At 44.4% G+C, this 12,943-nt stretch overlaps 1 protein-coding gene across 2 annotated transcripts in view; it reads right to left on the reverse strand.

Moving 5' to 3' along the window:
- LRCH2 (leucine rich repeats and calponin homology domain containing 2) overlaps window positions 1-11,571 on the reverse strand; it is a 53,440-nt gene extending 41,869 nt beyond the window's left edge. The window contains exon 1 of one of the 2 annotated variants that reach the window (XM_055727362.1): window positions 11,266-11,571. In XM_055727362.1, coding sequence (XP_055583337.1) covers window positions 11,266-11,536 — 271 coding nt within the window. In that variant the 5' untranslated portion in view covers window positions 11,537-11,571. The remainder of the gene's footprint in view (window positions 1-11,265) is intronic. The other variant, XM_055727363.1, reaches the window with a different exon arrangement.
- Between the last annotated feature and the right edge of the window lie 1,372 nt (window positions 11,572-12,943).

A 12,943-nucleotide genomic window follows, 5' to 3' on the forward strand; every position in this document is an offset into this window, starting at 1 on the left:
GATTCCAGAATACATAGAAAGAAAAGTATGAATCCAAAGCTAACAACAGGCCAGCCTGCCAAAGCAGTCCAACACTTCATCTACACTATGCCCACCATGACTCCTGCTATGATGGGGTGAACTTCAGCACACTGCTATGTTATTATATAGATTTAATACATGTAGTGGAAGAAATCTCTCACTTAATGCAGATGAACAACAACCAGGGCTACAGAATGAGAGTCACAGCAAATCAAAGCTAAGTAGAAAAATACCCTCTAAATCTCTCAGCTGGAGTGTTGTGACTGTGGCCTAACAAGTAATTCCTTAGCAATTACCTAAGTTCATTAGCTATTTTACACTAGCACAGTTTGCATGGTCATACCATGGAGAAGTGCTAGTTTAGTCCTCAGGAGAATGTTCCAAGCCTGTACATCTCTAAGTATGTTTGCATCGCTACAAAAACTGTGGTTTTGCATTATCCTTAGTCTTGTCATCTTCTTTACTGGGAATGATTAAATGCAGATTCTCATTAATTTTATTAGTAAGAAACATTGATGAGCTAACACTGAGCTTGATTTATCCACAGTTAAAAACGACATGCTTCATTTTACTACTACGTCAGTATCCAGCTTCCAAAGACCTTGAAGAGCTGCTAACAACTTACAAGTGTTTGAACAAAATGGTTTAGAAAATATTTTCCTCCTTCCTTGTCTTAGCAATCCTGCTTTGAGAAGTACACAAGGTAATGAAAGCCATGGAAATATAGTAGTTGTTTAGTACCAAACTGAAGCTGCCAGTTCCTGTTGTGGTATTTCTGTAGTGAAGATCAACATACTCTATAAATACAACTGGTCTTCAGTGTAATCACTACAAATATCCTTGTTTTCTCTCTTGTTTTGATCTTCAAAAGTCACATAAGTACTATATAAATGACTTGATCATTCTGTCACTAGGGCAAATGGATTCATGAGTCTGCAGGCATTCAAAGGTACTATTTGAATTTACTGATCTTAAGCTGAAGTCTATAAGCCCAATATTACAAGTGACAAATGATATAGGAGAAAAGCAAAAAATTAGAAAACAGTATGTTTCAAAGTCTGCTAAAGCTTGGGGATCCTTGCCCAGCTTGTTGATAAACTAAGAAAGGAACTAGGAGATACAGCTCTCATTACTAACCACAGAAATGGCACTTTACAGGAACAAATCAGTTTCATTGTTTACGTAACAATGCTGTCTTTAGTCAGAAAAATGAAATTACCTGAGGCTTCTAGGAGAATCCAGAAAACATACTTCCCCAAGACTGAAATATCACTGGAAATGCTCAAAACTCAACTGGACAAGCAAACTGCTCTAACAATACCTGTTCTGAGTAGTAGACTGTCCTGGATGACCTATCAAGATCTCTTTCAACCTATGTCATTACAGGATATAAAAAAGTAGTTTGTTTTTATTACAAGAGTATAATCATCTTAGGTTTGGAAATATTACTTGAGTATTTCAAATATCAGTTCCTTATGATGGTAAGGAAGAAAACTAGAGATGGATCAAAAAAGCCAAGTGTTCCTAAAGACTTACCTGCTTCCTGTAAAAGGTCTTAATTCTGCCAGCCATGAAATCTGATAGCAGCATTAATGAAACAAATCTTCATTTTCAGCTTTCAAATAGAAAGTTATGGAAGAAGAAAAGAAAAAACACAACAAACCAACACAAAAATCCCCCCCAAAACAACAGTTATATTCACAAAAAAGTGTATCCTGTGTCCAGTTTACCAAAAAGAAAGTGAACACACTACAGTGTTTTAAGCACCTTGCTCCTATGTTGTTATCTGGCATATGGAAAAAAAAAACCAAACACACACACACCACAAAAAACAAGAGTAAGCCAGAAACAGAAAGCTGGAATTGGTGGGAAGGCGGCAGACTATTCAAAGGTTTTTTTTCTCATAGATTCTGATCACAAGTCCTCTGAATAAGCGACCCAGCACTTTCCAATAAAACTGAAACAGAACTAGGTTTCTGAAACTACTAATTCATCCTGATTATCGGAAACCTCAGGAGAATGGTACTCTTACACTTGCCAAGCTTAAGTCAGAAGGGATGTCCTCTAGTATCTCTAGCATTCCCCTCAAACTCTACACATCCTACTGGCAGGTTCAGAGTTCAAAACTTAATCACAGAATCATTTATGTTGAAAAAGACCTTTAAGATCATCAAGTTCAACTGTTAACCCAGGACTGCCAAAGCCACCACTAAACCATGTTCCTAAACACCACATCTACACATTTTCTTAAACACCTCCAGGGATGGCAATTTCACCACTTCTCTGGGCAGCCTGTTCCAATGCTTGACCATCCTTTCAGTTAAGAAATTTTTCCTAATATCCAATCTAAACGATCCACAGTGCAACTTGAGGACATTTCCTCTTATCCTATCGCCTGTTTTCTGGGAGGAGAGACCAATGCCCTTCAGAGAATCCTGGACTAGACACCTCTTCTGTATCAATACAGTTACGTCCAATTTATATATTAGGAACATGTTTACAATATACTGTTATATATAATTTTCTGGGTTTTTTTCTAATTGTATATAACCCTACATATAACCATGATCAGAGAAACCACACATAAATAAGGACCAGCACCTCTTCCCAAGCACCTGTAACACCAAGGAACATAGTGAGAAACAGCAGCAAATATAAAAAAACCCCTTTGCATGTAATGTGACAGTAATTTGACAGCAAGGGAAACAATAGTAAGACATTCTGAAACTGAAAGGAGAAAGAGCACTGAAAGGATAAAGAGCACTGACAGAGTTGCAGCTTTTATGCAGTCACAAAATTGCAACATGGACGGATGAGACACTCACGACTTCTAAGCAAGTTCAGAAAAAGTATAAAGGAGGCATTTCCTTGCCACCAATGTGACTATTTAATTGCTAGAGAGATGAAAAAAAAAACTTCCAGGAAAACTAATTACTTTGACCAGCTTCACAGCTTCCAGTACATCTTCAATCATTTATTCAGTCTTCTAACACATGCAATGTCTCCTTATACGCTTACTGAAGTAAAACACAGGGTACTGCACCGTGCCAATGTGAGTGACCATGTTTCTCATAGTGGTACGCCATCAAATATTTAGCACAGGGATGTTCCATATTAGAGAAGCTAACCAACTTTTCACATTGCTTCTCAGTTCAATATTCCTTTGCTTGTGTTTGTTCTTAGACCTGTTTAAAACAGGAAAACACTCCCAAGACTATAGGTGGCTATAAGTAGCTTTTTTTTTTTTTAACTGTGTCTTTGACAGAGCACAGAATAGCTTCTATTTTCGTGAAAAAGATATTACAAAATGCTGTTTGGGTTCTAAATCCAACAACTGAAGAGCTAGGAAATACCTGCTTTAGAGTTATCCACATCACTAATTTCAGTTACATCCTCCCTGTGCACTTGAAGTGACAAATGAAGAAACTGTACACAACCACATAATTGAAGTTTCTCATCAAGCACAGAAGGAAGCTTGTACAGAACAACCAGAAACCAAATTTTACAGATTCTGAGCTCTTGGCTTTTCAAGCTAAACAGCACTACTGAAGAAGAAAAAAATCCTTTTTTTTAAAGAAAAAGACTATTATTACTTTAGGGACTTAAACCAAAAAAAAAGCATCTCATCAGTTGGAACCACAGTTCTTCCATGTGAAATACATCTTTCTGTAATTGAACAGACCAAACAGTTACTGTCTCACAGACTTCTGCTGCTGGAGAGGAGGAACTGAGATTCAGCACGCTGGCTTTGCAACCAACATAGGCTTGAGGAACCCACTATTCTGGCTCATCTTCACTGAGCCGAGTCTCCTGGTCTACACTGGACACATACGTTGAACTTGTCTAAATTGGCAGTGCAGTTCAGGCAATTCTTGTTTTTCATGTAAGTTGTCTCCACTCACCACACTGGTTCAGGTATATGAGGTTTTTCCTGAAATCTGCACTCAAAAACTACACCAGAAGCACCGATCTAAAGGTTGGAATAACTGGGGGGCATGCCAGTGCTGATCTGCTGTGCACCAATGCAGTGCTGAAACCAACACATGAGTTCAGGGAATTCCTTGCCATATTACCACATAAGAAGGATCCAGGCATTTCCACGCACTGCTCCAACTCTTGAGTATACATGTTCAGTTATTATAGCATAATTAAAATGAAAAATAAAGAACACATCTCCAAGAGGAGGGAACCATTTACTCCTCAGATTGGTATATGAAGGGGTACATTGGCACACCAATTGCCTATACAGTCAAAAAGACATTACTATGTATCAAGGATTATCTTCCTCTCCACTTCCGAAGGAGTCTCGTCACCACAAATCTTTCAGTTTGAAATGATAAGCAGCAAATCCCACAGGAAGCTTATTTATTTCCCTAAACAACACAGCACTTCAGTATTTTGTCTAGGCTACAATTCTTAAAACAACTTACTACCAGAAAGAGTGAAATATGTTCTCCTGACAAGTTCACAAGACTTATTAAGCTTGTGTATTGTAGCACAGGGGATCTTCCTCCCACTTAAATCAGCCATTACTTATCGGTTTAATTCTGTCGATTTATTTTTTGTTTTTGAAATTGTTAAATTTCCAATTTTCAGTTTCAAATTGTATTAACATTTTCACAGAAAAGTAGTATAAGGGTAAGTAATTATCATTTGTAAATAAAGCAAAGTCTGGGTTTCTTAAGGATTACCTAAAATGCACACAAAACTCCCAAGTAAAACTTACGTTAGTCTCTGTATGCTCAGTTATATACATCCAAGCCTTTGTCCTGAAAAGCTTACAACCTAAATAGACGTAAGGCAGAGACAAAAGGTTACAACCAATCACTGTAACCAGTATTTACTACAGGACTTGTCTTTCATGCAGATAAAATTGCTTGACACTGGATAAACTAAGCAGAAACATTTTTAAAGCAAGCTAGACTGCTGGAAGGCAAAACACACTGGAAAACAAGGTGAGCGATGCAGAAAAAACCCTGAAGAAAAATGGGTAAACGAACAGTCCATGAGCACAAGTGAACAGGGTCTAGCAACAACTACGCTATGTTCTCTTGAGACACGAAGGCCACTGCTGTAGCAACTTCAGCATCTGTTCTTATTTGCCTGTGCCTCCCACTGACTCTGTCTTGCTCGTGCCAGACCTCACAGCAGCAGTTAAGAATGGCTGTAGCCGCTTCTGTTAGCTCAAAAATAAGTATGCAATATCACTGCATGTAATGATTTCAAGTGAACACTTCCATAAACCTTTTAGTTTTAGGTCAGTCTTTAATATATCAAGTTCTTGACCACTACCTGCTGGTTCCACCTATTCAAACTGTGGTAAAGTGACAAATTGAAGTAGATGTTTGCTTTAATACACAGATGGTCAGGGATTTGCTCATTGTGCAGTTACATCTGCTGGTCAGCAGCCTAACAGGCCTGAGATACAGTGTTCCTGCAAGCCTTGTAACTACAGAAACCTTCTTTGAAAAAATCATATGTTGACACTTGGGAACAGACTAATCATGTCCATCAAGCAAAAAAAAAAAACCTTTAGCTCTGTAACAGAGGACACACACACATCCCCCAACCCACCTAAAGTGCTATAGCTTCTCTGGATCCATCAGACATGGCAGCAGATTCTCCTAGCAAGCAGCAAACAATTCCAGATTAGTTGGAAGAAAAGCAGAACATTCAGAAGCCTCTCTACACTGTCATGTAGAACTTTTACCACGTAGAAGATCTAGCAAGTATCTTTGCATTTCCTGTGGAATTTTAGCTTTCAGTCTTGACTCAGTTACCTTTTTGCTAAGGACACGTCTCAAGCATTAAATGCCAGCCTTGCCAGTAGAATTTATACACTTCTGAATCAGCTCCAACAAAACTTCAAAAGTCATGTGAAGTCTACAAATTAGAACATAATTTTTACAAACAAGAAAAACTGAAAAAGCAAAGGCTCATCCTTTTCCCTTCTTGCATAAGGTTTTGCAATACAGGTCACGATCAAAATACTCATTTGCCCCATCCTCAAATAGCAAGTAACAAAGCAGAAATCTGTATCTCAAAAAGTTCTTTAGATTAATCGAGCACAAAAATATTTCAGATGTTCATTTTTTGATATTCCAAGGCACAAAAGTAGTCAACGTGATAGCAAATTTAGTTTTGATGGATGAATATTCTATACAAAAAGTAAAAAAACCTACACACTGCACATTTCTGGTAGGTCCGCATTTCAGATAAGGCTATAACATGGAATTATTCATATTTTTTTAAGATTAAGATATTACTGGTATTCTTCATAATGCAATTATGCAGGTGAACTAATAATAAGTTGTTTTAACTTCAACTCACTCAACTGAGACTTCTCCTAACTTGTCTATAACACCAAGTATTAACAAGTACCCTTCTTACTGGCCTTCAACAAGAAAGCCTCAAACATACCCATTTTCCCTTAGTCCAAACACCTTGGACAGGCTAAGAAACCACTGTGGGGAGTTTCCACAATTACTTACTTATAAACTGTGTCGCTTCCAGGTTTTGCATCGGGTATGTTTCTGACCATAAACACTACTCCCTCCACCCCAAAAAATCCCACATAATCTGAAGAAGTCATTACAGAAGAGCCACGTTTTTCAACATGTCTGATTTCTAGAATGTAATCTACATTTAGGATATCCATCATACCTGAATGTTCTTTTCTTAAGCTGAAAATTGAATTTGGTGGTGTTACTGTCACCTGCCATTACCTTAATCAACACTGGTGCCACCAACAAAAATAACTTTGTTCAGACAGGAAAATGTAATTGCTTTAGAAGTATATATTACAAAGGCAGAAACACAGTATTATAAATTAACATTCTTATGCAACTTACACGCAATATTAACTTTTTGTTGTCGTTTTTAATGCATAATCACATTCATTATTATTTATGGCCCTTCTAGGTATATAAGATATAAAAAAAATCAAAGTCACGCAAGTGACATCAATCACTCCCATCCCATACCCTCAGCAGACATACGCAGGAATTACCATGTCGAAGCCCTGCCTGTGGTGCTGGGATTGTTATGGGCCATGACAGGAGGGCTCACTCTGAAGTCATACTGGGAATACACTGGTGTTACTTCTCAGCTATATAAGGAGGTAGCAGGTGGTGAGAAATTAAAAATTTCGAAGTTAATATATTTACCAGCAGTCATTCATCTTCTTATAATTGCTTGGAGGTTCCCTCAGAATTAAAAATTGGGAATCAAGTTTTATTTCAAAGTCATAAACACATAAGACTGATGGCACCACTACATTTATCCAGAGCAAATAAACTGTTTGAGCTGTCAGTCTAGTACCTTTCATATTTACTAAATTCATGTTCTAAGAATATTTCCAAAAAAAGGGGGAAATTGCTAAAGGCACAGGCTGATTTAGTTCAGCATGGCAATATAGCACAGGAACCCATCTCGGAAAAAAAACAAACAGAAAACACACAACTCTCCAGCTAAACAGACAGTGATTACATTGATGTGATATACTCAATTACTTAGCTGCCAGGGGGCCTAATGTTGCTCACGCAGCGAGAAGCAAAATTACACACGTTAATATAATAATTGGAATATTCTATATAACTCTTGATATACCTTTCAATATCTCACGACCTATGATTTTTTTTTCAGAAATTAATTTAACAGCTGCACAAGATCTGCTTAAACAGAAAACAAATCCAAGAAAATAATAAAATAAGGGGTTTTTGGCCAAAGAGCTGCAGTGACAATTCAGTTAAAAAGAGATAAGACAAACATAAGGTCAGAGCTAAACAGCCAGATATTGCCATTATGCTTTTAGCTCAGCAGTAATTTTTGTCATGTAATTTAAGATGCCAAAAACGTGCTAGAGTATTTGCATATTATGTATTGGCAAGCCATTACATCCTAAGTTATATGTAAAACATGGCCAGACCTTAAATAAAAAAATCCCAGGGTATTTTTGATAAATCAACAGCAGCTGTATTTCAACATATACATATCTGAACCTTACTGAGAACTGAAGTTGTTTTCTTTCTGTTGCTGATTTCATTGATGTTAAGACCAAATATTCTGGATTTGCAGTGACACTGTAGATCCTACTCCATAAGGGTTTGTGATATGCAAAAGGATACATCATTTACATCCAGATTTAGTAGAGGTTGTTTTTTTAAATGTTTGTTTTGAGTACCTTGGAACCGAATTTCAGAGTCACTGACTTAGAACAGAAACTGAAACACAGCAAAGATTTTTGATCCATCCCCCCCATCTCCCATACCTCGGTCTAAATCTATAACCTTATTCCCAGGTATATTTTAATGTGAAAGAGTGGTAACTGCTACAAGAATGCCAGTAAGTAGACGACCTCCAAAGTAGTTGCTGATCCTCCATCAAGCTCTATGCCATAGTGATACTCTGTGAAGGATGTCCATGATTCACCAGCAGAATACCATTTATCCACTCATCAAAACAATTCTACACACTAAGTCAAAGTAAAGACTATGAAGCTTTTGTTTACAAGCATATTCTGAAAGACAGCTAAAATATGTATTTCACTGGATTAATTTGTAAATCAGTGCTACATTACATCAGGATTGTTACAAGATGGTACTTGTATAGAACCACATCGACTGTTTTTTTACAGCAGCAAGCAATATGGCTATTCTTGTCAGAGACTGCCCTTCAACATTTTCACATGATCTTTCATGATGAAAATGCAATGCTGAATGTAGTGACTGGGCTCTACTACATCCTAAAAGATAAAGACAAGATCACTGCAGACAACTTTTACTCAAATATGTTAAGATTCAAAATAAAACAACAACAAAAATAAAGCCCAAAATACAATTAGTAATAATTAGAAGCAAAGAAAATAAAGATCCTTGATGTACCTGTTTCAGGATACAGGAAGTCTTTTCAGTAATAGATTGCCTATATACAAAGCTTCTTTTTTAATGGTTTAGTTACTGAATATTTATATGCAGAAGTGACCTATGTTGCTGAATACATTTTTAAGCTACAAGGAAAAAAGAGCTATTATTTCATGGAACCTGCTTTTATTTTGATTTTGTGCTTTCATTATGAAATAACTAACACACTTTTACCTATCCCTATTCTGCACTGCACACAGGAATGCACACATGTGTCAGGAAAAATGGTAACGCACAAATCATTAATAAGCTTAGTACCAGACGCTGAAATTGGATTTTAAACATCAGTCCTTCACAAATTCTACACCCTACACAACCTAATATATTGCAGAAGAACGAGTACATCATTATTTAAACCTCTGCACAGATATAGCCCACAACAAAGAGCAACAGAATGAGTATTTGATAGACCAGGAGTACAGGATTGTCAGAGATGGATAAGGTACCACAATGGGCAGTCTCATTTTCAAAACAATAAGCCAGCTATTCATAACCCATGGGGAAAGAAAAGCCCCAAAACAAAACCAAAACACCCATGGAATTAATTCATGCAAACAACATTTTGGAAAGCCACTACTACTTGTGAACAAAAGACACCAGACCTCCCATTAGTATTTTATTCTAGTGCATTACTCAGAATGATCCGTTTTCATCAACTGCTCCAGCAGCAAATAAATCCAGTACATCAGAGGCGAGCCAAAAATGTAACACAACCCCCACTGAAAATGTAGTTATGTTTTCTAGGAACTGCAAAGAAAAATGTCTCCAAGTCTGGGTAAATCCAAGCTCACACTCACGGTATCTAGGCATTTACCAACACGGTGAATACATTAAGCTCCGACACGCACAGATCGGCGCACCCGCACTTGTGACCACCTTCCCGCAGAGCTGGGGGGGAGGAACGACCGGAGCACCCCAGGTAATAAAGCTTCACTGCAAGGGATCAGACACCTTTGAAGGTACAAACCAACCACAGCAGGGAGCTGTTATTGCCCAGAGCGCCAACTAAACAGCTCCCCTCGCCTTGCACACCCTCTTCCACGCACCATGTGCAGGCACACGAATGGCAAGCCCTCATCCTTGTGACACGTATAGACAGGCACACGGAACACAACGCCTAGCTCCCTGCAATCACACACACACACAGAAAGCACCACCTTTCCCTCGCTGCACAAGCACACACAGCCGGGAGCCCCCCGCCTCACCGCAGGCAGCCCCGCTCCCCCCGGCAGCACAGGCACACGGAGGGCGCCGGCGCCCCTCCCCACCGCACGCACACCCCCCGGGGCACAATAACCCCCCCACCGCACACAGTCCCCGCACACCCTCAGCACAGCAGCCCGCTGTCCGCACGCACACACGGAGGGCGGTAAGGAGCCCCTCTCCCCGCAGAGCCCTCCCTTTGCACACACACGCGCTCCGCGCAGGCGTACCCTCGCCCCTTGCACCCCACTTCCCCACGCACACCGCAGGAGCGCCCCTGCCTTTGCACGCACACAGCAGAAACGAGGTGTCCCCCGGCCCCCCCTCAGTGCGCAACCCCGCCATCGCACAGCCACAGCGCAGGAACGCCCCCCCGATAAGCCCACACAGCGGCAGCCGCCCCCCAGTGCACGCAGAGGGGGAGCATCCCCCCCCCCCGCACGCTCCAGATCCCCCAACCCGTCCCGCTGCACGCAGGGGGAGCCCCCTCGTCGCCCCGCTCCCGCCGCACACAAGCCTCCGCGCTGTCCCCCGTGTCCCTCACACGGCGAGGGCCCGGACCCCTCCCCACCGCCACCACCACAGCACACGCTCCAAGACCCCGCACGGACACCACGGCGGGGGCCCCGTACTGCTTCTCCCCGCCGCCGCCACAGCAGCCCTCCCACTCCATCCTCGTCGTTGTCACCACAGCATGTACCCGCCACTGCTCCCCCCAGTTCCCATCACAGCCCATCTCCCCGCTGCATCCTCCCACTGCCCCCGCCGGGCTCCCCCAGAGCAGCCGCCGGAGCAGGCCGCTCCCCATGCCATCCCCCCCAACTGCCACCAGCACCACCACCACACACACCCCGCCGCCCCTCCTTTGCCACCACAGGAGACCCCCTCCGCTGCATCCCCCCCACTGCCACCGCAGCAGGGCCCCCGCACGCCCTCGCTGCCCCCACAGGGCCCCCCCTTCCCGCTGTCGCCCCCACTACCACCACAGAGGGGACGTGCGTGTTCCCCCTCGTCGCCCTCACGGCCGGGCCCCCCCATCCGCCCCACATCACCCCCGCAGCCGGGCCCCCTCGGCAGGAGGACCCGTCGCCCCTCACAGCCGGAGCCCCCACGCACACACCTGCTTGCGTGGTGTCGCTGAGGTCGTAGCCGCTGCCGGGGAAATCGCGCAGCTTCCTCCCGCTGAGGCAGAGGATGCCCGAGCTGCCCGCCTCCTCCAGGGCCCGGTCCAGGCTGCGCACCGTGTGCGGCTGCGGCAGAGTGGCCGCGCCCCAGTGCGGCCCGGCCGAGAAAGAGAGAGTGAGGTGAGCGGGGATCCCCAGCCCCCCCGCTCCGTTGCCGTTGTTGCCGTTACCCCCACCGCCGCCGCCGCCCCCCTGCCCAGCCGCCATCTTCGCGCGGCGCAGACCAACCCCACAATAACAACAGCCGGGGCCGCCCCGCCGCCACACCGCCACTGCGCAGGCGCGGCCGAGCCAGCAGGGGGCGGGGGGGGGCCGCGGGAGAGAGGCTGGGGGGCCGCTGGCGGGGGGCGTGGTTTCTGCGCGCCCCTCGGCCGCCCTCACCAATCCGCAGCGGCGTGGAGCGAAGGGGCGTGGCCGCGCCGCTCCCCAGAGGCCCCCTCCACCAATCCGCGACGGCGTGGAGCGAAGGGGCGGAGTTCCCCGAAGCGGTGCTCGCCGGTGAGGGGCCGCGCGCGCGTTCAGGGGGCGGGGCGGCGCGTGGCGCGCGAGCCGCGCGAGGGGGGTCGCCCGCGGGCGCTGCGGGGAGTGGGAGCGGGGCGGGAACGGGGCCGCAGCGGGTGCAGAGCGGGGCGGGAGCGGGGCCGAAACGTCCCGCCGGCGGCGAGCGGGGCTGGCGAGCGGGGTGCCTCTTGCAGCCGGGCCGGGCGCGGGGCCGAGTGCCCTGGGAGGCGGCAGCTGCGGGGGGCGCTCAGGGCAGGGGCCTCCCGCCAAGCGGGACCCGGAACGCCCCGGCTGGGCAGCCGCAGCGCCGGTGGAGCGGCACCCGGCCCGGCCGCGGGGGCACGGCACCGGGCCGCCTTCGTTCGGGGGAGCCGCTTGGCGCCCCTCGGGTTTCTGGCCGTATCTATGGCAACACAGACTATCGATCGCTCCTCACCTGAGCCAGATGCATCGGAGCATCACCTCTGTGTTGGGAGCTAATAACGAGGAGCGCCGGTCAATAACTGGAGAGCCTCGTTAGTGGCATGACAAAGAGATCACTAAGGAGTATCCCGTAGCAGGACAAGGGAAGTAGGAATAAGGTTGTCACCCTAAAATGCGTTAAGAAACATCCAGAAAACCCCCAAAGATGCTAACGCTCTTGGCTCGGTGTGAAAGGGGAGTGGTGAAACATAAATCAGAAGCTGATTGCAATGTCCGAGGGCCTGTTATATTAATACAATGCTACACAATTGCTGGAATACTGGCTGAATAATCATGTCTATTACTATGTAATATGTATCTGTCAAAAATTACTCCGGAGCCATAATTAAGAAATGCTAAAGAAAGGCTTATAGACCTGCATTTTAATGAAATTGCCAGGGGGTTGATAAGCAGAATCTGCTTTTGTGCTTTGATCCTCCTGAAGGTCCTTAAATGGCTTGTTTTTTGCATGCATGCATCATGACTAATTTGGGGATCTAAGGGAAATTCCTTCTATAAGCAATATGGAAGAGACTAGCCTTCCGTCAGCAATATGTCAGTGAGAGACAGCTGAGCCATTATTAGTCAAAAGAGGAACAGCCCTGCGATATTCTGTGGGTGCTATCTGGCTGAAATTCAATAGAGCCACAT

This window comes from Falco cherrug, chromosome 15 (genome assembly GCF_023634085.1).
Source record: "Falco cherrug isolate bFalChe1 chromosome 15, bFalChe1.pri, whole genome shotgun sequence".
Taxonomy (NCBI): domain Eukaryota; kingdom Metazoa; phylum Chordata; class Aves; order Falconiformes; family Falconidae; genus Falco; species Falco cherrug.